General features: G+C 48.9%; 1 protein-coding gene across 2 annotated transcripts in view; it reads left to right on the top strand.

Moving 5' to 3' along the window:
* The first annotated feature begins 2,500 nt into the window (after positions 1-2,500).
* Positions 2,501-22,613, top strand: part of LOC144726987 (kinesin heavy chain-like) — a 32,570-nt gene continuing 12,457 nt past the window's right edge. Inside the window, exons 1-14 of one of the 2 annotated variants that reach the window (XM_078605827.1) lie at positions 2,501-2,894; positions 4,221-4,440; positions 12,648-12,696; positions 13,213-13,286; positions 15,287-15,469; positions 15,933-15,981; positions 16,753-16,808; positions 17,472-17,559; positions 18,113-18,237; positions 19,927-20,031; positions 20,257-20,405; positions 20,995-21,143; positions 21,888-22,060; positions 22,352-22,420. In XM_078605827.1, coding sequence (XP_078461953.1) covers positions 4,315-4,440; positions 12,648-12,696; positions 13,213-13,286; positions 15,287-15,469; positions 15,933-15,981; positions 16,753-16,808; positions 17,472-17,559; positions 18,113-18,237; positions 19,927-20,031; positions 20,257-20,405; positions 20,995-21,143; positions 21,888-22,060; positions 22,352-22,420 — 1,395 coding nt within the window. In that variant the 5' untranslated portion in view covers positions 2,501-2,894; positions 4,221-4,314. Of the gene's footprint in view, positions 2,895-4,220; positions 4,441-12,608; positions 12,697-13,212; positions 13,287-15,286; positions 15,470-15,932; positions 15,982-16,752; positions 16,809-17,471; positions 17,560-18,112; positions 18,238-19,926; positions 20,032-20,256; positions 20,406-20,994; positions 21,144-21,887; positions 22,061-22,351; positions 22,421-22,613 lie in introns of both variants that reach the window. The other variant, XM_078605826.1, reaches the window with a different exon arrangement.

Raw genomic sequence — 22,613 nt, 5'->3', positions numbered from 1 at the left:
AACCCCGCCCCCTGTGCTTTCGAAAACGAAATGCATGCCTAGATTTCGATATCAAGCTTTCGTGACTGCAGGGATTCATCTTCTTAGTTCTTTCGGTAAAGTCACATAGAAGGGAAATAATAAAATTATAAAAATGAAACGTAATAAAATACAATTCTCACGACGTTTCGACCACAACGCAAGCAGCCGTCCTCAGGTGAAGAACAGGTCTGTCGGAAACGTCGTGAGAATTGTATTTTATTATGTTTTATTTTTATTATTTTATTATTTCCCTTCTACGTGACTTTACCGAAAGAACCAGAGAGTACTGCATGCCTGTCAACCCATACGGTTTATTCTTGTTGCAGGGAAATTTAGTTTTCAGGACCATACGGCGTACAGCCATTTCAATACGGGCAACAACACTTTTTTATGTTTGTTTGTTTTTCTCCCTTGTGATGGAACTTTTGTAGGATGAACGCTGATATTTATCAGGGCACTGGGTGACCAATAGGTTCTGAAATGTTCTGGAATACGGTAGGCACTGATAAAGGGCTGACAGGTATGTACTCTACTGTAATGAAAACATTGTTCTAAGTTTATTTTGTTAAAACGGGTGGCAATTCAATGGACCATGATAATCCCATTTGCAAGAATTCCTTATGTCAACCAGTGGTGCACAAGCACACATCACAAAAAGGCTTAACACATTCGTCAATACCACTCTTGCTTTAAACCAGTTTGTCTTCACCGCTACTGCAGCCTGCACCGCTTTGTTTTCTCAGTCGTAATTTGTATATATATTAAGAAATATATATTGATGAAACAAAGTAGTTATACTCATTGGTTCTTTCGGTAAAGTCACGTCGAAAGAAAATACATTAAATAATAATAGAATACGTCGTTTCGATTGCAACGCAAGCAACAATCGTCAGGTACGAATGAATGAGAAAACAAACCTATCAAACTTAGCAATATAATGCAATACAACCCAGAGAGTCGGCTAACACACCACTCAACATCCTACCTGGTTGATTAACGTTCTTCCAAATAATGATAAATTTGAGAGAGAGACAAAACACAGACACGGAGACACAGACAAACACACACACAAGTAACAAGTAGAGAGAGAAAACACACAGAGAGGGACACACAAATAGACACACAGTAGTTGTACTTACGTGCGCGTGCTTAATTTGTGTTTTCGATTATTTACCTTCTAAAAAAAACATCTGCCCACGTCTTGCACCCCCAGAAAGGGCATCTTGCACCCCCAAGGGGTGCGTACACCCCAGGTTAAGAACCACTGCCTTAACATAAAATATACAAAGTAATAGCCGACGTATTAAAATGACCCATTGCCATCTTCTCTTTTCGTATGACGAGAAAATCTTACCCAGGGATGTCGACTTTGGATTTACACTCAATGGCTTCCTGAGATGCTAAGTGGGGAAATTAAGCGCTTCTCACAAAGTAATAGACAAACACAATTGCACGAATATAGTTTATGCGTATTATACGTACCGATGTGTTGATCAAATTTTGGCTAATTAAGGTCTCACCGATGGCTTCATACTCTCCACGAATTAATTTAAATGGCATCAATATACGACGACTTTTTGCTCAAATTGTCAGGGTTTTAATTAACCCTGAAATCGAGTGGCTGCTACAGCTGTCCTTTCATTAGCCGCTGTGACATCACCAACGTCTTAAAAGCCAGTCACAAAACGTGTTATAAGCCACCGGCGGGGAGCTTAATTGGGTCACAATTCGATCAACACATAGGCAAGTGTAAATAACTCCTTTGTAAATGTGTCAACTCTTGCCGGGTGGTGGAGGAGGGTTAATGACAAGAAGTTTGGCATCAAACTACGCACGTGGCCTTAACAACAAAAAAACACGTAGATATTTGTTTTGGCTACGAAAACATTACGATTTAATTCTAGATTTGAAGCTTTCGTGACTGCAAGGATTCATACTCTTTTTCGGTAAAGTCACGTAGGTAAAAAATAGGAAGGCCAGCGTCTCGAGAAGCTGTGACTTCTTGTCTCGTTGTTGTTTTTTAACAAAGTATTACGATTTAAGTTGCATCGATGATTTTTTGTGTTCATTAGAGCGCTGTCTTTCCGACAGCTCTGTTTCTTCACCTGAGGACGGCTGCTTGTGTTGTGGCCGAAACGTCGTGAGAATTGTATTATGTTTTATTTTTTCCCTTCTACGTGACTTTACCGAAAGCATCTTAATGATCCATTCTCTGACCGTGCCTCCTTCCTACCATAACCACGCCCCTCACGTGTATCCGACCACCAACCCCGAGCCCCGCCCCCACCACCCCCCCCAGGTCTCAAGACGAGTGACGTCACAGACCAAAACTCAAAAGGGGAACGATGCTCCGATTCGCAATACGTTGACTCGACTAAAATCGATTCCTAAAGTCGTAGCGTCTTATGTTCCATAAAGGATCGATTGCTTCCCATACGTGTAAGTTAACAGGAGAAGATTACACCACTTTGAACTCGCGCAGCCGTAGTTTCTGCATGCCCCCGGTGACTTTAGTTGAGGGCACACGCAGAGACATCGAATCGTGAATGGGCTCGTGCCCGTGAACGGTGATCCTCGATTCGTTCATTTGGCTACTAAAGAGGACGCGCGCTTGCACTTCCCCGTTGAGACGCTTGTGCCAATGTCAATGTGAGCCGGTCTCTGGAGACGCTGTGTGTTCTACAGAGAGAGAGACTGTGTGTGTGTAAGAGCTACTGAGAGTGTGTAAGAGCTATTGGACGAGAGTGTGTCTGTGTGTGTCAGCATGAAGTTGTGCTAGACACGTGACAAGTCCGTGACAAGTGACACGGTCATCGCTGTTGACCGCGGGATTAAAACAGAAGTCAAACACAGCAGGGCACGGGAGTCTACAGGTGAGTCTCAAACAGAAACACGCACATACGGTACACACACTGCAGACACAAATGTGGAAAACAGGTGTGTTAGTGGTGTGACTGACACACACGTGTGTTAGTGGTGTGACTGACACACACAGGTGTGTTACTGGTGTGACTGACACACACGTGTGTTAGTGGTGTGACTGACACACACAGGTGTGTTACTGGTGTGACTGACACACACGTGTGTTAGTGGTGTGACTGACACACACAGGTGTGTTACTGGTGTGACTGACACACAGGTGTGTTACTGGTGTGACTGACACACAGGTGTGTTAGTGGTGTGACTGACACACAGGTGTGTTAGTGGTGTGACTGACACACACGTGTGTTACTGGTGTGACTGACACACACGTGTGTTACTGGTGTGACTGACACACAGGTGTGTTACTGGTGTGACTGACACACAGGTGGGTTAGTGGTGTGACTGACACACAGGTGTGTTACTGGTGTGACTGACACACAGGTGTGTTACTGGTGTGACTGACACACAGGTGTGTTACTGGTGTGACTGACACACAGGTGTGTTAGTGGTGTGACTGACACACAGGTGTGTTAGTGGTGTGACTGACACACAGGTGTGTTACTGGTGTGACTGACACACAGGTGTGTTACTTGATGTGACTGACACACAGGTGTGTTAGTGGTGTGACTGACACACACGTGTGTTAGTGGTGTGACTGACACACACAGGTGTGTTACTGGTGTGACTGACACACACGTGTGTTACTGGTGTGACTGACACACACGTGTGTTAGTGGTGTGACTGACACACACGTGTGTTACTGGTGTGACTGACACACAGGTGTGTTACTGGTGTGACTGACACACAGGTGTGTTAGTGGTGTGACTGACACACACAGGTGTGTTACTGGTGTGACTGACACACACGTGTGTTACTGGTGTGACTGACACACACACGTGTTAGTGGTGTGACTGACACACACATGTGTTACTGGTGTGACTGACACGCAGGTGTGTTACTGGTGTGACTGACACACAGGTGTGTTAGTGGTGTGACTGACACACACAGGTGTGTTACTGGTGTGACTGACACACACGTGTGTTACTGGTGTGACTGACACACACACGTGTTAGTGGTGTGACTGACACACACATGTGTTACTGGTGTGACTGACACGCAGGTGTGTTACTGGTGTGACTGACACACACGTGTGTTACTGGAGTGACTGGCACACACGTGTGTTACCGGTGTGACTGACACACACGTGTGTTGCTGTGCGTGACTGACACACACGTGTGTTGCTGTGCGCGACTGTCACCCACCCACCACGCGCACAGGTGTGCGTAAGAGCTGGCTGGAAAGGGCAGCGTGGAGGCGCGGGCCGGCCGCGGGGGGTCGGACCGGGCCATTCGGAGCCCGGCTCTGGGCGGGATGTGCGAGGCTGCCGAGTGCAACATCCGAGTGGTGTGCCGAGTCCGGCCACTCAACGAGGCGGAGCAGAACCGTGGGGACAGAGCCGGCCTGCGCTTCCAGGGACACGACACCGTTCTGCTCGGGGTACGCGACGCGACAAAGATGCCCCGTGTGTAGTCTTCTCGCACAGACTGTTGGGGAAAGTGCTGGTTAGCCAGTAGCGCCTACGAAGTAGGGCTGAACGATTAATCGATTTCATATCGATTAATCGCAATTTGAAACAATGCGATTAGAAGATCGCAACGGCTGCGATTTTTTTGCGATTCGGAAAGTCATGTTACTTTCTTATTGGAATTGTTTTATTTTTTATTATTATAACTTTACAATTGTTCTATGTTTGATTGTTCTATTTCAATTAAAACATTTTAATAAATACATGTTGGAAGCAATTCAGATATGTTAAGTTCTCATCCTTGCATGAGAATATATAGAGCAGTTCATATTTTGATGGTATCATGTGGTAATGCTCCATCACGTGTTTTAAATCTATTACACTGTGAATATTGAACTGAAGCTTGACTTTAAAAAATGTAATTGCAAATCAAATCGCAATCGCAATATTTGTCAGAAAAATCGCAATTACATATTTTCCCCAAATCGTTCAGCCCTACTATGAAGTAACACGAGGGGGTGGGTGGCTAGCATCACGCCAAGCCGCGTTTGTCTCTCCAGTGCTGATGTTTACACACCGCACCAGGGACGTGTTTCAGGCTGAGTCGATCTAGGGGAGGCCCAGAACTGGTTCAGATAATCGCCACTTATCGTTCGCCAGCGGAAATCGAACTCGGGTCGCCAGGTTCGAATCGCATTGCACCAACTACTGCACTACGGCTCCCAATACGAGATGCGCTACACCGAGTGTGCGTGAGTGCGAATGAGTGAATGTGTGTGAGTGAATGAGCATGGGCGAGTGTGGGTGAGTGGGTGAGTGATTGGACATGGGCGAGTGTGGGTGAGTGGGTGCCTGAATGAGTGTGGGTGAGTGAATGAGCGTGGGCGAGTGTGGGTGAGTGGGTGCGTGAATGAGTGTGGGTGAGTGAATGAGCGTGGGCGAGTGTGGGTGAGTGGCTGCGTGAATGAGTGTGGGTGAGTGAATGAGCGTGGGCGAGTGTGGGTGCGTGAATGAGTGTGGGTGAGTGAATGAGCGTTGGCGAGTGTGGGTGAGTGGGTGCGTGAATGAGTGTGGGTGAGTGAATGAGCGTGGGCGAGTGTGGGTGAGTGGGTGCGTGAATGAGTGTGGGTGAGTGAATGAGCGTGGGCGAGTGTGGGTGAGTGGGTGCGTGAATGAGTGTGGGTGAGTGAATGAGCGTGGGCGAGTGTGGGTGAGTGGCTGCGTGAATGAGTGTGGGTGAGTGAATGAGCGTTGGCGAGTGTGGGTGAGTGGGTGCGTGAATGAGTGTGGGTGAGTGAATGAGCGTTGGCGAGTGTGGGTGAGTGGGTGCGTGAATGAGTGTGGGTGAGTGAATGAGCGTGGGCGAGTGTGGGTGAGTGGGTGCGTGAATGAGTGTGGGTGAGTGAATGAGCGTGGGCGAGTGTGGGTGAGTGGGTGCGTGAATGAGTGTGGGTGAGTGAATGAGCGTGGGCGAGTGTGGGTGAGTGGCTGCGTGAATGAGTGTGGGTGAGTGAATGAGCGTTGGCGAGTGTGGGTGAGTGGGTGCGTGAATGAGTGTGGGTGAGTGAATGAGCGTGGGCGAGTGTGGGTGAGTGGGTGCGTGAATGAGTGTGGGTGAGTGAATGAGCGTGGGCGAGTGTGGGTGAGTGGCTGCGTGAATGAGTGTGGGTGAGTGAATGAGCGTTGGCGAGTGTGGGTGAGTGGGTGCGTGAATGAGTGTGGGTGAGTGAATGAGCGTTGGCGAGTGTGGGTGAGTGGGTGCGTGAATGAGTGTGGGTGAGTGAATGAGCGTGGGCGAGTGTGGGTGCGTGAATGAGTGTGGGTGAGTGAATGAGCGTTGGCGAGTGTGGGTGAGTGGGTGCGTGAATGAGTGTGGGTGAGTGAATGAGTATAGGATTGATGTAGATGAATGTGGGCGATGAATGAGTGGGGGTGGATTCACGCGAGCGGGTGCGTAAAATGAACGTAGATGTGCGAACGAGTGTGGATTCGTGTGGGCGAGTGTGAAAGAGCGATTGAGCGTGGATGAGGCTTTTGTGAATGGTGAACAAGTGATGGTAAAATATAATACTGTCGTTTAACAAGTAGGCTTTCGCGACCAATATCATCCATAATTTAGGTATTTTCGGTTCGATCGCATAAATGTTGTGGATTTGCTCTCCAACACGTCGGTGTGCTGTACTAGTAACGAATTGGCATGTTCTGTTTACGTAACAACCCTTATTAATTGGCTGTCGGGTGGTGGCGGCTTTAACGACACATTTATATTTACGCGATCTAACCCAAACAACCTATATTATGTATAATACTGTAGTCAAAAATTCGTGGACGAATGGTGAATAAGCGATGGGTAAGTTATCGATAAAGGATCCGATTATGGTGGCTGGTTCATGAGTTGTGATTGAGCCCTGAACGAATGGTAAACGAGTCGGAAGGTGACATCGAATGAATGGATAATTAATAGTGAATGAGCAGTGAATGAGTTGAGCGCACTTTGCGCTCTGCTGATTGCTATAACCGAGCCCGAGTCTGGTATTAGAAACATAGAGCCCTCGAAATTCACGCGATAAGGAATAACAAAGCATGTAGTCACAGACACGCGCACAGACATGTATGCAATTTCTGTTGATTATGAAATATTGGTAGTGAAACGGGTTAAGGCACAATGCTCATCATCATCCAATAGGAGCCATGAGGCTCTGTGACGCTTTTCTGGGTAGAGAAGCGTAATACTATTAATAATAACCCATCATCGATATCACCCATCATCATCATTATCATCTTCAGATGCAGCACTATTTCCAAAGTCATCTTCATCATCCTATTCGTTCACCATCATTATCATCAGTTATTGTAGGTATCATCATCCACCCAATCAGCGTGCGATCTCAGTGTAACAACCGTTTACGCTTTGTAAATAGTTTTTAAGACTTTCTATTGTTTCCAGTTGTGTCCCAGTAGTGGCTCTCCAACAGTTATTTTATTTTGTTGAACGAACTCGTTGTTACGTAACCTTTGTTTTACTCGTTTGGATTTCGAGCACCAAGTTGTATGCGGCCTACATTATTATTATTTTTATTTTTAAATCGTTGCCTGTAATTCACTTACATTGGTTGTTGTTACGATGACAACAAATTGAAGTGTTCCGTGTGTTTTTTCGCCACTTTTCGCCCATCAAATTTTCGGGAGGGAAAAAAATCCCCATAAAAAATGTCCAACCTCCCTGAGATTACATGAAGAAATTACCCAAAAAGTACACAGCCCCCTTCTCGTAGAGGATTAAGACAAGGAAACGCGCGGATATCTCTATGTCCATATCAAATAGATTATCTGGTGATACTACTGCGTTGGCAGTGGTGCGTAACAAGCAAAAATGCTTCAATACATTCGTCAAAGGAAACGTCTATTATAGGCAACGCTTCGGGCAAAATGCCCTTTCCTCACAGCGTCAGATATGATGTATGTTTTACTTTTGAAAGAGCTACCGCGTTATTGACGACATTGCTGAGTTTCCTATATTCATATGTAATGTCGTATGCAACGCGTACTTGCATAAAGAATATCGGCATACCGTTAAATGTGCAGCTTCACTTTGAGCTCAAAGAGCACCTTTGAGCTTTATGAGTAGCGCGAGAAAGTTCTGTTAAGCAAGCGCCGATTAATAACTGAAGGTTATTGTGAGTGGGCCAGCAGCACACACGGCCAAAGCCCGATCTGTAGTCGTGTTTATGACCGCAAATCCGCGCCAGGCAACTCTCTTTAGTCTGAGTCGACTTAAGGGAGGGCCAAACCCAAATGTGGATACTGCTTGCGATTTGCAACGTGATATGAAATCAACCCCGCACACAATACTAATATCCCCTTATTGGGGTTGTTAAACGATAACCGGTAAACATTTTATTTGAAGCTTTCGTGGCCGTGCTTGAATCCATACTCTTTGGTTCTTTCGGTAAAGTCACGTAGGTAGAGAAATAATAGATCACGACGTTTCGATCGCAACACAACATCAGGTGGGACAACCACCTGATGACGATTGGTAACCGGCTACACGCCCGGCCGCCTTTGAGTCCCTAGTAGCGATCTTTACAAATCGCACCAGGTACTCATTTGAGGCCGAGTCGACCTAGGAGAGGCCCAGGACCGATTCAGATTAAACGTCACTGGGGTTGACCGTGAGCAGGGAATCAAAACTCGGGCCGCCGAGTTCTTAGCGCTACCGCTTAGACGCGGGCGTGGTGATGACGCACGCGCTCACCGAGACACGAAGAGACGCAAGACGCACACGGGGAGCAACTCGTACGAACCGTTGTTCATTGCACCGGGAGTGGGGGGGGGGTGTAAGTGGAACGGCTGTACACTAAATTTCGATTTAAAGCTTTCGTGACTGCAGGGATTCATCTTCTTGGTTCTTTCGGTAAAGTCACGTGGCAGGGAAATAATAAATTAATAAAAATAAAAATCTATTATTTTATTACTTTTATTTTTATTCTTTTATTATTTCCCTTCTACGTGACTTTACCGAAAGAACCAAGAAGGCTGCACACTAGTTTAACTCCGTGGGCGAGGGTACAAGCGAGTGGTCAGCAAGCTGCCCATCAGCGCACACGCGCGTGTCTGTGACCGTGGTGTAGTGGGGAGCGGTGGTGCAGCGGTTAGCGCGCTGCGCTACGAACCCGGCCGACCCGGGTTCGATTCCCGCTCACGGCCAACACCCGGTGACGATTATCTGAACCGGTCCTGGGCCTCCCCTGGGTCGACTCAGCCTCAAAAGAGTACCTGGTGCGGTGTGTAAACATCGCCACTGGGGAGACAAAAGCGAACGAGCGTGGTGCTGGCCACCCACCCCCTCGTGTACCGTTCCGGCCTTCATAGGTGCTCGCTAACAGCACTTGCTCCTACAGTCTGTTAAGGCTATACGGGGGGTCTTTGTCTTGTGCGCTACGAACCCCGGCAACCCGAGTTCGATGCCGGCTCGCGGCCAGGCAGCATCAGTGACGACGAATATCTTGAACCGGTCCCGTTCTTCGGCTAGATCGACTCAGCCTTAAACGAGCACCCGGTGCGATGTGTGACCATCACCACTGGGGAGACAAAGGCGTCCGGGCGTGGTTTCTGGCCGCCCAACCCCGAGTGTACTGTGCCGCGTTTAATAGGTGCTCGCTAACAGTACTTGCCCCGACAAGTATGCGATGGCTATACGGGGCATCTTTGCCACTGTAAATGTGTGCATTTGTGTTTGTTTTTGCTATGCATTTTATGGTTTGCACCGTATGTGTATGTACGTCGCACGCGTGTGTTTTATATGCGCGTGTTTTATTGGTGCGTATGTGTGCGCGAGTTCGATGTGTGTGTGTGGTCGCGTGTGTGTTTGTGTACGGTAGTGTAGCGGTTAGCGCGCTGCGCTATGAACCTGGCGACCTGGGTTCGATTCCCGCTCACGGCTAACACCAGTGACGATTATCTGAACCGGTCCTGGGCCTCCCCTAGGTCGACTCATCCTTAAATGAGTACCTGGTGCGGTGTGTAAACATCGCCACTGGGGAGACAAAGGCGGTCGGGCGTGGTGCTGGCCACCCACCCCCTCGTGTACCGTTCCGGCCTTCATAGGTGCTCGCTAACAGCACTTGCCCCTACAGTCTGTTAAGGCTATACGGGGGATCTTTGTGTACACAGCGCACGAGCTACGTGCCGCCTCGCTCGCACACCTTGGCGTGCAGCGGTCAAAGTGCAATCGTCACTCCCTGCGCCGCACTCACACAGAGCCACGTTCAGCCCCGAGCAGCGCTAATCAGTCGCGACTACTCCATTCCAAGGCCGTAATTATAAATATATATTGGGAGGGGACATCCCCCCAATCCCCCCCAATATTCAAATATGCTCAAAAGGTCCCCCCCCCCCCAATATATTGCTATAAACAATATTGAAACCAAACATTTCTATGCTATGTAAATGAAAACAACAATTTGCTAAAGCTTGGCCACAATATCTGGACTTGTCTTCATATAACAATGCATAGATTTCTGTTTATGTGATTGTGGTTATGGTTGTACTTTATTAATCCCTAATCTCTGCCATTATATACAATGAAACAAGAAAAGGAAAAAAGAAAAAAACAGAGCACTATTAGACATTATTGTAAAAAATAAATTAAAAGTCCATCCTATGTGTCAGTGATTTTTTAAAATAATTTTAGGCAGGATAATGGCTGGAAATTCGTTTTCAAATTTAGATTTTTTTTTTTCTGGGGGGGGGGACCCCCAGACCCCCTGGAAGATTTGGTCCCCCCAATGTTGACTCCATGGCTACAGCCTTGCTCCATTCATCATCATTGTTTTTTTCCCCATGGTCATTATCATGATGATAACGATCATCATTATCATCACGGCCATCACCTGCATGGTCAAAGTCATCATTGTCATTGTGGGTTGGTGGGCCACGCATAGATAACATCGCCCATGTTACGAGACTCATAAAACACTTCGGCTGAAAAGTTGCCAACACATGTCAGTGCAGGGAGTAGATTCCTGACTCGTCCGTGCAGAGACATCCACAGACACCTGTGTGATATCCCCCCGTGAGCGAGGGGATAACTCGCACTCCGTAAAGGAAAATGCGAATACTGTACCCGGTAATCGTGGAACGTTGGGGCAACGTTGGTTCAATGGTTCCAACCACATGTCAACATTGATACAACGTTGACATGTCTACTGGGTATAAACAGTTGGGCGCTCAGTTACAACGCTCCAATGACATCATTGTGCCCCCCCCCCATACATTGTAACACGTCAATGGAAGCGACGTCAGTTGATTGCCATAACGTCGCGCCTGACCGTTGCTGTACCTTCCGCTGTCTCTTGCTCATTGGCGTATTGGGAGCGACAGCCCGCAAGGCACAGCCGAAATGCGTGGAGCAGCTCCACGGCCGAGAGCTGTGTCCGTTCGTGTGCGTTTCGGTCCAATCTTCATTTGAAAATAATACGAATTGCCCATTAATCCGAATGTAGTCAATGCATGTACCGTATGTTACACTTTTTTCGCACCGTGCTAATTGTAAAGATAAAGGTGCAGCCCTGCATTCACTTTCCCCCCCGCCACTGCTGCTGGAAGACAGCCCCATCTAGTAGGTATATTGGCCTACTCATCCTCGCTGGCCACGTGTCTGGGAAGAGGTGGGAGTAGCCACACTTCACCCCAGCAACAAGCCACGACCGGCAAACGCCGGTCGACCAACGATCAGCGCCGTACCCGTTCGCACTGCTGGGCGGACAGAGGCGGCTATAGCAAAAACACAAACGTGTCCATTATTTCAACTGTTACGCCACGAGATTGAATCTAGCCGGCAGGCACTCTGTTGACAGTCCATTGTGCTTATTATTACGCCGCAGCAGCATTCCCAATGCAGGGGACCTTCTTGAACAACGAGCAGGTCATTATTTCATTATTTCGTTGGCCACGGATTTTGTTGTTGCAGAGTGACTCGGGTCCGTGGTGTAGGCGTGACAGTCAAACTTGACACGCGCGCTAAATTTAGACTCTGTAGAGTCACGTCCAGTCACTCTGACTCGGACAAACTCAGGCACCGACTCTCTCACTACGATGTGGACGGTGGCGATTAAAGATGAAAGTGCAGCCCGGCTATGGCTCGCTCAAGACACTGCTGACGGAACGGCTTCGAATACAGGGAGCTCGAGAGAGTGAACAATCATCGTTAGCAACGGCAATCATCATACTAATCATCAGCAACAAAAAAATATCAACCGTCACCATCCTCATCATCATCAAAGACAGAGATCCCCCGTATAGGCTTAACAGACTGTTGGGGCAAGTGCTGTTAGCGAGCACCTATGAAGGCCGGCACAGCACACAAGGGGGTCGGTGGCCAGCACCACGCCCGGCTGCCTTTGCCTCCCCAAGTGGCGATGATTTAACACACCGCACCAGGTACTCATTTGAGACTGAGTCGACATCGGGGGAAGCCCTTGGACCAGTTCAGATAATCGTCACTGCTGTTGGCCGTGAGCGGGAATCGAACTCGGCTTGCCGGACTACCGCTCCTCATCTTCACCGTCCCTCATCATCACGGTGGCCATGTGCCCCCTGAGCACGTGTCGCGTGTGACACGCGTGTGGGCTGTGCGCAGGGCAAGGCCTTCGCGTTCGACCGCGTGTTTCCCCCCGAGGCGGGACAGGCGCAGGTGTACGCAGAGTGCGCACGGCAGATCGTGAAAGGTGAGGCGCCCTCACCTGCACTCACTCACCGCGGTCCTCAGCTATCCTTACTTCTCCTCAACCACCCTCCCCATTGCTTACCTGTCCTCACCTCCCCAGTCCTCACCTGTGCTCGTCTACCCACACCTGCCCTGACCTCCCCTCACCAGGTCCTCACCTACCCTCACCTGCCCTCGCTTGTCCTCACCTGACCTCCGCTCCCGTCACCTGACCTCACCTCCCCTCACTTGTTCTCACCTGCCCTCACCTGCCCTCGCTTGTCCTCTCCTGCCCTAACCTTCACTCACCTGCCCTCACTCACCCTTACCCCATTCTCACCTGTCCTGTGCGAAGAAATTGGCGTCCTTTAAAGTAAGAGATGCAATTCCCCACCGCCGGCTCACCACCGAGCTTGTCTGCGAATACTGTGTGGGGCATTACAAGTTTAAATTATTATTAGTATTCTTATGTACTCTGTGTATACGTGTGTGTGTGCACTCCGTGTGTGTGTGTGCACTCCGTGTGTGATACACAAAGACGTGCTGCAGGGCTACAATGGAACAATCTTCGCGTACGGACAGACATCATCGGGAAAAACCCACACAATGGAGGTAGGTGCGTGCTGGCGTCCCGACCACGGTCACCGATCTCGCGGCTTGTTGAAAGCCAAAAAGGGCTTGTTTTTTTAAAGGCTTGGCTAGTACTCGGTGATGCTGTGCAATGTTGAGCCAACGTTGGGATGTGTTTGGAACACGTTGGACGAACGTTGGCCAACGTTGATCCAGCTTTTGAGGATCCTGCTACATTCAAATGTAGCAGGTTCACCTTCTTGGTTTTTTCGGTAAAGTCACGTAGAAGGGAAGTAATAAAATAATAAAAATAAAACATAATAAAATAATTCTCACGATGTTTCGGCCACAACGCAAGCAGCCGTCCTCAGGTGAAGACCAGGTCTGTCGGGGAGACAGCGTGACTTTACCGAAAGAACCAAGAAGATGAATCCCTGCAGTCACGAAAGCTTTAAATCGAAATGTAGCAGGCTGTATACTGGACGTGGTGTACCCGGGACGGACACACCTGCTTGAAATGCGAACGTAGCAGGACCCTCCTGAAGAAGGGGACTTGAGACTCGGGCTTTCTCCATTGGTGATTCAAAAGTTTGGCATTTGGCCCAACCCGAAAATGAAGGTGGCTTCCATTAAAAAAAACTGTTCAAACATTCGCTTGAACCTGCTCTGGGCAGGAGTTGGGGTGTAACCAACGTTAACATTCTCACTGGAAGACTTCAATAGGTGTAAAGTGACTTGTGACCACACACCATAGCGAGTGGTCTGCGCGCTTGAAATTTAGCCCTGAATGTAAACCGTCCGTGGACTAATGCCGTGTCGATGTTTGGCCTCCACTCTTCTCTAAAAAAAGGCATCGAATCCAAAGTAAATGGAAATGTATCTGTCATTGCTATGCTTAGGTTAGTGGGGGCCGATAAACTCGGGCAAACGAGACAGACAAATGTGAGAAAGAATACAAATAGGACGGTGAAAATTAGACAAAAATGCGACCATATTCTTGGATTGAATCGTCACCCTAAATCGCGACAATTAATCGAATTGCCTGGGACAATGAATCGTTACAGCCCGAATGAATATGTCAAATGATTCATAACTGCGGCGTGACCCATCTCTACGTGATCCACCACCCCTACCCATATTTTGCACCCTTATACCGAACATCATAGCCACCACACACACCGTACACTGTACACTCACATGGAACCGGTAAGCGAGACTTTGCTAATCCATCGGCGTTTTCGCATCACACTCCACGGAAGGCGAATTACTTGGTTCGCCGATGACGGGGACCGTGTATGTGTAAGTGTTTACCGTACAATTGCTGGGAATCCAAACTCGAAAGTTGTCCGTTTTGGATGTCCCCGGTGTAAGCAGGGACGCGGCTGCTGTATGTTCAAGTTCATGTATTAGGTATAGCCCGGTGAGCCATCCGGCTCTTGAATCGGGTGCAACTGCAAAAAACAAAAACATGAACAAAAAACATCTTAAAGTGAATATGTGACTAAGTGCAAACAGAACATCCAAAAAAAGACAGCAAAATATTGCAGAAAAAACACCGTACACCAACGCTGTGTGCAAAAATCCCAGTGGGATGCAAGTCAAACAACAACAACAACCACAAGACAACTTAGATTAAGGCCATCAGTCTTACTCCGTACTACAACACACAAACATGGCCAAACCAGTAAACTTTTCGAAATCACCAAAATAAAGCGATGAAACAGTATACACAATTACAGAGTTCTCCGGCCCTTCTTAGAGCACCGTCGTTAGACTTAACACACGTCGCTCACGCTCGCCCCATGTGCGATTCAGTGCAACTCGGTTTCGACTCGGGTGTCATCTTCAGCGACTCGTTGCAACTTCGGTGCGATTAAGTGCAACTAAATGCGACTCGTTGCAACTCGGTCATCTGTGCGCGCGCTTCAGCGCAACTCCTCGGTGCGACTCAGTGTACATCAACATGCGACTCGTCGGTGCGACTCAATGGAGCTCAATATGTAATTCGGTGCGATCCGTGGCAACCCCTCGCCCAACAACAGGGCGCGCAGCAGCAGCAGCAACAACAACAGCAGCAACAACAACAGCAGCAGCAACAGCAGCAACAACAACAGCAACAACAACAAGAGGAGGAGGCGACTGAGGCCGGAATCATTCCCCGCATCGTGGACGATGTTTTCTCACACATCGACGCCATGGACCACAACCTGGAGTTCCATCTCAAGGTGAGCACACTCACCTCCACCCTCATCACCCTCATCACCGTCGTCATTAACACCGGCATCGACATCGCCACCGGCATCCACACCAGCGTTAACATCGCCACCAGCGGGCAACATCAACGCCGACATCAAGTGTGCACACGTGCCGTGTGAACGTGTGTGACCTGTGCGCGTGTGTGTTCGTGTTGTGCTCCTTCTGTGTATTTGTGGGTGTTGTGCGTAATGTGCAGACCCGCGCAAACACCAGATTCCCGCGTTGACAATGTAATTCACTTAATCGGCTAAAAGTAGCAAACAAAAATGTTTTATCGATGTTACACCTCTGCGAAGGAGCCACACAACGTGGATATTTGCAATGTGCATACCCATTCATGTCCCAGATTTATGATTGATGCTGCTGCTGCTACTGATGCTGCTGACAATGGTTGGTTTGCTTCATGCGTGCCACGTTGTTTTATTCTCACAGGTGTCGTACTTTGAAATCTACATGGAGAAAGTCCGAGATCTTATTGACGGTCAGCTGATTCATAAATATACATTTTCAATCGCTGGTCAATTGATTTTAAATGCACGAGTGTAATTGATTTTAATGCACGAGTCTAGTGTCTCGAGATGCTGTCACGCTTGTGGACCCATTTGCAATCATGCTGCGATTTAAAATAATCTATGCCTCGAGTTTCCTGGCTGGCTGCTGGCTGGCCTCCTGTGCACCCCCAACAATAACTCTGTTGTTGGTGGCTGCGGGTTGTTGACACCAAAACTATCTGAGCAACCAGCTAAACGCGATTCCCCGTAGAACAACGTTGAATTGAATTGAAACGGCAAAAGAAGTTCAGAAGCCATCATAGATCGTGACACCGAAGAGGTCGGAGTAACACATCCGTAAGACTGACACGATATATTTAAAAACCTATCTAGCATTTCAATTTGTGCTCCTATTAATGTAATTTTTTGCCAGAATATGCTTTTAAATCCCAGACAATATAAAAAAAAAACTCTCAACGATACTTTCTATCTTGGCATTCTATTATGCAAAAAAACACTTTTAGTTCACTGAGCACAGGGTTCTGAGAAGAGCATGAAGCTGACAGCTGTTTATTATTTTCCATTTCAGAGCAACGGGCCACCTACGAGTATAAGTAATAATAATATTGACAGTCGTTTTACGTGGGAAAGCCTGAGTCTCAAGACATGTTTTCAGGAGGGTCCTGCATCGCAAGCCTTGCTCACCTCTCGCTTAGCCACGTAACTCGCTCACCCGTCTCCCGTCGCGTGACTCGTTGCAGTGACCAAGGGGAACCTGTCTGTGCACGAAGACAAGCATGGGGCGCCGTATGTCAAGGTGGGTGGATGGGAGTCTCACCACTCGTGTCCGGGAGCTCGTTGATCGACGTTCGGTCGCCGTTCGATGACGTTCGTTGTGGTTGTCCGCGCAACAGGAGTGGGCCGTGGGAAGGTCGCGTTAGCCTCCACCCAAAATTCACCAGCTCGCCAATGCTCAGGCAAAGCAATTGATTGGCTTCACCCCTTAGAGCTGAATATCGCATAGTCGCTCATCACTGACGATACAAATTCATCAGACGGGTCCTGCCTCTTGGCAATTGCTTGGCCAATTCCTCAATTGAGGACTCAAAAAGCACCCCGACAAATCTCCGTTCACAGACGGTTTACGGTGATGGCGGAATTTGTTGTGACAGTGGTGACTGCTGTTATGTTTGTAGAGGATGGCAAACTTTGCTGGTGATGATGATGACGAAAATTATTATTGTTGTAGATAATCTTGACCGCGATTATTGGCATTTTCGTTGCTGTAGATGATGATTGTTGTGGTAAATGATGATTGTGAAAATTAATCGTTGCTATGAAAGAAAATGATTGTTTTTGCTGTTGTAAAAAACGAGGATGACGGCGATAATAATGCTGATAAATGAAGTATGACGATTTTTGTTGTAAACGATGATGATGATGATTATAATAATAATGATGCTGATGACGACCCACACAGGGCTGCACGGAGCTGTTTGTTTCGAGCCCGGAGGAGGTTCTGGAAATCATTCACAAGGGCAAAGCTAACCGCCACGTGGCCGTGACGAGTGAGTGTCGCACTCGGGAGCTCACGGCGGCCCGGCGCCCTCGACTGATTCCTAAATGGACCCCCCCCATCACAGCGCGGGTTTCCCCGCTCCCCGCAATCCTCCCCACGATCCTCCCCCCGATCCGCCGCTACACGTTTACCCGGGGCTACCTAAACAAATAAAGTCGTTAAACGATGCGAATGAAATTTCGATTTAAAACTTTCGTGACTGCAGGGATTCATCTTCTTGGTTCTTTCGGTAAAGTATTCTGTTTTATTTTTATTATTTTATTATTTCCATTCTACGTGACTTTACCGAAAGAACCAAGAAGACGATGCGCATGCCCGATACTTGGTAAACACGTTCACCATCAAGGCCTCTTTGGGCAGTTAACCTGAGGAAACGGGCGCGTGGACTGGCAGGAATTAAAGGGGTCTGGATTGTCTGTCGGAAACGTCCATGGATGTGAAAATGTCTTCGGATGGAGAAGAAGCATCTCTCTCGGTGAGATGAGATTGTTCCTTGCCCATCAGCGTCCCAGTGTTAACCCCGCAAACGCGGTGCGTTTCAGACATGAATGAGCACAGCTCGCGCAGCCACAGCATCCTGCTGCTGCACGTGAAACAGCAGCACGTGGAGACGATGCACATCCTGAGCGGGAAGCTCTACCTCGTCGACCTGGCCGGCAGCGAGAAGGTGCGACCCGGGCCCCGACCCTGACGCTAACGCTTCTGATTCATTTCCCTGCCGTCCGCTCAAGCGTAGAGCTGGGACTAACCAATCCTTCTGCTATGGAGAAGGGCCATTGCCTGAAACGTTGCCGATTGTATATATATATTTTTTCTTCTTTACGGCAGCCTTATTGACGAATATGTTTGAGCTTTCAATGAACCAAGTGCTCCATTATCCGACTGGTTTTCGGTTTGGTTAATCAACCTCTCAGATGACGCCGCACGTACTTATGGGAAAAAATAATTCACCTCTTCCCATGCGTGTCGCTGGATGGGAGGTGATGGGCGGGGCTTGGTAACATCATCAGCATCGTCAGCCGAGGCACACTAGGCCTGGCTTGTAGGGGATTTCCCGCCTTTGAGAGGCAAGATGTGGGGGCAGCCATCTTATTTAGAGAGTCCTGGGTAATCCGCCACACAGACATTACTTGATTACAATTTTTCATCCATAAATCTACTTAGTAGACAAGTCACCCTTTCTCTACTTAATGGCCACGATGAGGCCTTTGAACTCGACCCATCTCTGTCTGTCCTTTGCCGGCTTCAGTTCAGTGTCAGTTCAATTACATTCTAACCCAGAGCAGCCAAAAAACAAACGGTTTTTATCACGTAGCTACACACCTAGGTAGTGTTTAGACAAGTTGGAATTCTCATTTATATTCCAAAGTATATTTTAAAGTTACTCTCTGGAGTGTTCCAATCAAGTCATTCCAACGACGGTGAATTGAAGGCTACAACTGTGACACCAACTGCTGCTATTGTGTGTGCATGTGTAGTGGGTTCCAGAGGCAACACTTTTATTTATAACAAGATAACACCACAACCCTCACCCCACTCTCTAGGGAGGTACAGCCTCCGGGCTAACGTGCCCTATTACTTGGGGTTACTTAGAGCCCTCCGGCTAAGGGTGACCTAGGGGAGGCTGACTGACCCGACCCAGCCAAGGTGCGGGTCCTGACCACTGGTCCACGCTCAGCCCCGGCCCTTACAAGGACATCGGGTCCCGAAATCCCAGGGTCCTTGCCTCTCTGGTCTTCAGTCTTCTTCTTCGTAGCACTGCCCCGAGCCGACCTGAGAGCCGCCTTTTATACACATCCCGGAGACTCTCCGCCCCCGGTACCGCCCCCCTTTCTGGAACCTTCCAGGGAGCCCTGGAAAGCCCCCCCCCCAACCCCTCACCTGGGGTCGGGGAGGGGAACCCGGCCTCTCTATGCCCCGGCTCTCTCTCTATCCCCATGTACAGGCTGGCACCCCCTACAGACCCCTGGCTGCAACTGCAGGTAAGTGCACACAGGCGGTTTGTGGATACGTCTGTCCGACGCGTCACGTGTCTGCGGTTGGGAGCGGTAGTGTCACGGTTAGCGCACTTCACTACGAACCCGGTTAACTGAGTTCGATTACCGCTCATGGCCAACACCAGTGACGATAATCTGAACTGGTTCGCTTAGGTTGACTCAGCCTCAAATGAGTACCTGGTGCAGTGTGTAAATATCACCACTCGGGAGATAAAGGCGGCCGGACATGGTGCTGGCCACCTACCCCCCCTCGTGTGCCTGCTGACTTTCATAGATACTTGCTAACAGCACTTGCCCCTTCAGTCTATTAAGGCTATATGGGGGATCTTTGTCTTTGTTGTGTGTCTGCGTGTGTGTAGGTGTCTAAAACCTTGGCAGAGGGAGCGGTTTTGGATGAGGCTAAGAACATCAACCGCTCTCTGTCCGCGCTGGGCAACGTCATCTCATCACTGGCGGAGGGGAATGTAAGAGACCGTGACGATGATGATGATTGTTCTTGGAGATGATGGCTTACGTGTCTTGAGTGTCGATTGTGTGTCCCAAACACCCCACATGCCCCGTGTATCTCCTGACCTGCCTGTGCCGTGTGTCCCCAATGGACGTTCTGTGTCTCATGTGTGTCTCATGTGTGTCCCACACACGTCTCTTGTGTCTTCCGTGTCTCTCTTGTCACCCGCCAACGCGAACAGAAGTCTCATATCCCGTACCGCGACAGCAAGATGACGCGCATACTCAAGGACTCGCTGGGAGGTAACTGTCGGACCATCATTGTCATCTGCTGCTCGCCTTCCTCATACAATGAAGCCGAGACCAAGTCCACACTCTTCTTCGGACAGAGGTGAGCGTAGCGATGGGGTTTGTACACGACAGACAGAGACTGGTCGCCAGACAGAAATGCCAGCCTCTGATGGGGGTCTCCAGACAATCGACAGGCAGACAGGTTTCTCATGGGATGTTTACACCACGGCATTCTTTGGGACGGAGCAGTAAAATAAAAACATCGCATTCTAGATTTGAAGCTTTCGTGACTGCAAGGATTCATACTCTTAGTTCTGTCGGTAAAGTCACGTAGGTAAAAAAATTAAATTAAAATTAATAAAAATAAAACAATAAAATCACGACGTTTCAGAGGCAACACAAGCTTCCGTCTTCGGGTGAAACTGTCACAGCGAAATATCAGTTTCACCCGAAGACGGAAGCTTGTGTTGCCTCCGAAACGTCGTGATTTTATTGTTTTATTTTTATTAATTTTAATTTCATTGTTTTACCTACGTGACTTTACCGAAAGAACTAAGAGTAAAAAAGCATCGCATGCTTCCTCATCCCTTGTTTCCCCGCACCTCCTGACCCACCTCTGCTCCCCCACTCCATTTGCTTCTCCTTTACCAATGCCCCCCATCCCCTCTCCCCCTCCTCCCGCCACCCAGGGCTAAGACAATCAAGAACACGGCGTGCGTGAACGTGGAGCTGACCGGCGAGGAGTGGCGGAAGCGCTTTGAGAAGGAGCGGCGTCGGAGGAAGTCTCTGTGGGCTCACCTGCAGAGGGCCGAGGCTGAGCTGGAACGCTGGAGGGCAGGTCAGATGGAAATTCAATGTTCTTATCTCCAAGACTGTACATATTTAATTCTGCTCAAACCTCCCCCCTATAGTTGTTTTGGGCATGATGCACATATGGGGGGGGGGGGGCTCATCCAGCAGTGGATTTGCTAAAGGTATGTGCACATACGTGCAAAGATAATAGTAGCAGTTATCCATGAAACGCACTAATGGTTATTTATAGGTGGGCTAAGACCATCACCTCAGTGCACTTGATAATCCAGTTTAATCTCAAGTGGCTGAAACACAAATTTGAACCCAGGATCTCAGCGGTGTGAGCTCATTGTCTCTGACATTATGAATCCAAATCTCCCCCCACGCACCAAGCCACTGAACTACTTAGTCTAGTCTATTAAGTATAGATGTTGCCACAGTGGTGTAATGGTTCGCACCCTGGACCTGCAATCCAGAGGTCGCCAGTTCGATTCCATCTCCTGGGGATGCAGTTTAAATAATGGCGCAAGTTTCGCAATCAACGCCTCTGTCCACCCAGCAGTATTAAGGAACAAAATGGGTCACCCCGGTTATTTGATCTTCCCGCCATGGTGGCAGAGAAGCCCCGAGGGGGTGGGCTCACGTGAGCTCGCGGTCTAGCGGCGGCCCTTCTTCCGTCTGCAGCACGAGCGATTAATTGCGACGGCTGCCCCTTGACCTTCACGCCTTCACATGTTTCGGGAGCGATGCGAGTGGCGGCGATGAGAGCGCCGGTGGGTGTGCCGTGCAGGTGAGAAGGTGGCGGAGTGCGACTGGTGTCACGTGAGGGGTGAGGCGGGGGGCCTGGGCACCTCAACATCCGAATCCGGGGTCGTGACCCCCGGTGACAGCGGTCTGACCGAGGCCTTGAGGCAGGCGTACGAGGAGCAGATCCGCAAGCTCTACCAGAACCTCGACAATAAGGTCGCTCACCACGCATCCACCACGCGTCCACCGGGTCATACAGATGCCCACCTCATGTCCATAACGTCCGCCGCGTGTCTATGATTTTTACGGCATGTCCAAAACTTTCACCGCACATCCACTCCATGCACCATATCCACCACAGGTCAACACATACACCACGCCACATACGGGTCTACCACACCATGCACACACACGAGCCTGATTGACGGGTGTGGCGATGCTGAAGGTGAGAACGTTGATGAGGGTGACGAGGTGGCTGGTGGGTGCGCACGTGCGTGTGTGGCACAGGAGGAGGAGTACAATCAACAGGCCCAGCTGGTGGAGCGCCTCAACAAGCAGATGCTGGATCAGGACGAGGTGAGGGCCTCATTTACTCGTTGCTAATCTCGAGATATTTTAATGTTTTTAATCCTTTACAACCAAGGGTGAAAGTGTAAATGCGTTAACTCTGTCCATATGTCTGTTTGCAACGAGGGGGCATGATAGCTCGCATGAAGATTATTCAATACGAACGGAAGTTTTGCGTTGAGTTGTGTTGCTTTTAGGGACT

The sequence above is a fragment of the Lampetra planeri genome, chromosome 2, assembly GCF_965212315.1.
Source record: "Lampetra planeri chromosome 2, kcLamPlan1.2.h2, whole genome shotgun sequence".
Taxonomy (NCBI): domain Eukaryota; kingdom Metazoa; phylum Chordata; class Hyperoartia; order Petromyzontiformes; family Petromyzontidae; genus Lampetra; species Lampetra planeri.
Note: the sequence above shows the minus strand (reverse complement) of the source record. Positions and strands in the feature narration are given on the sequence as shown.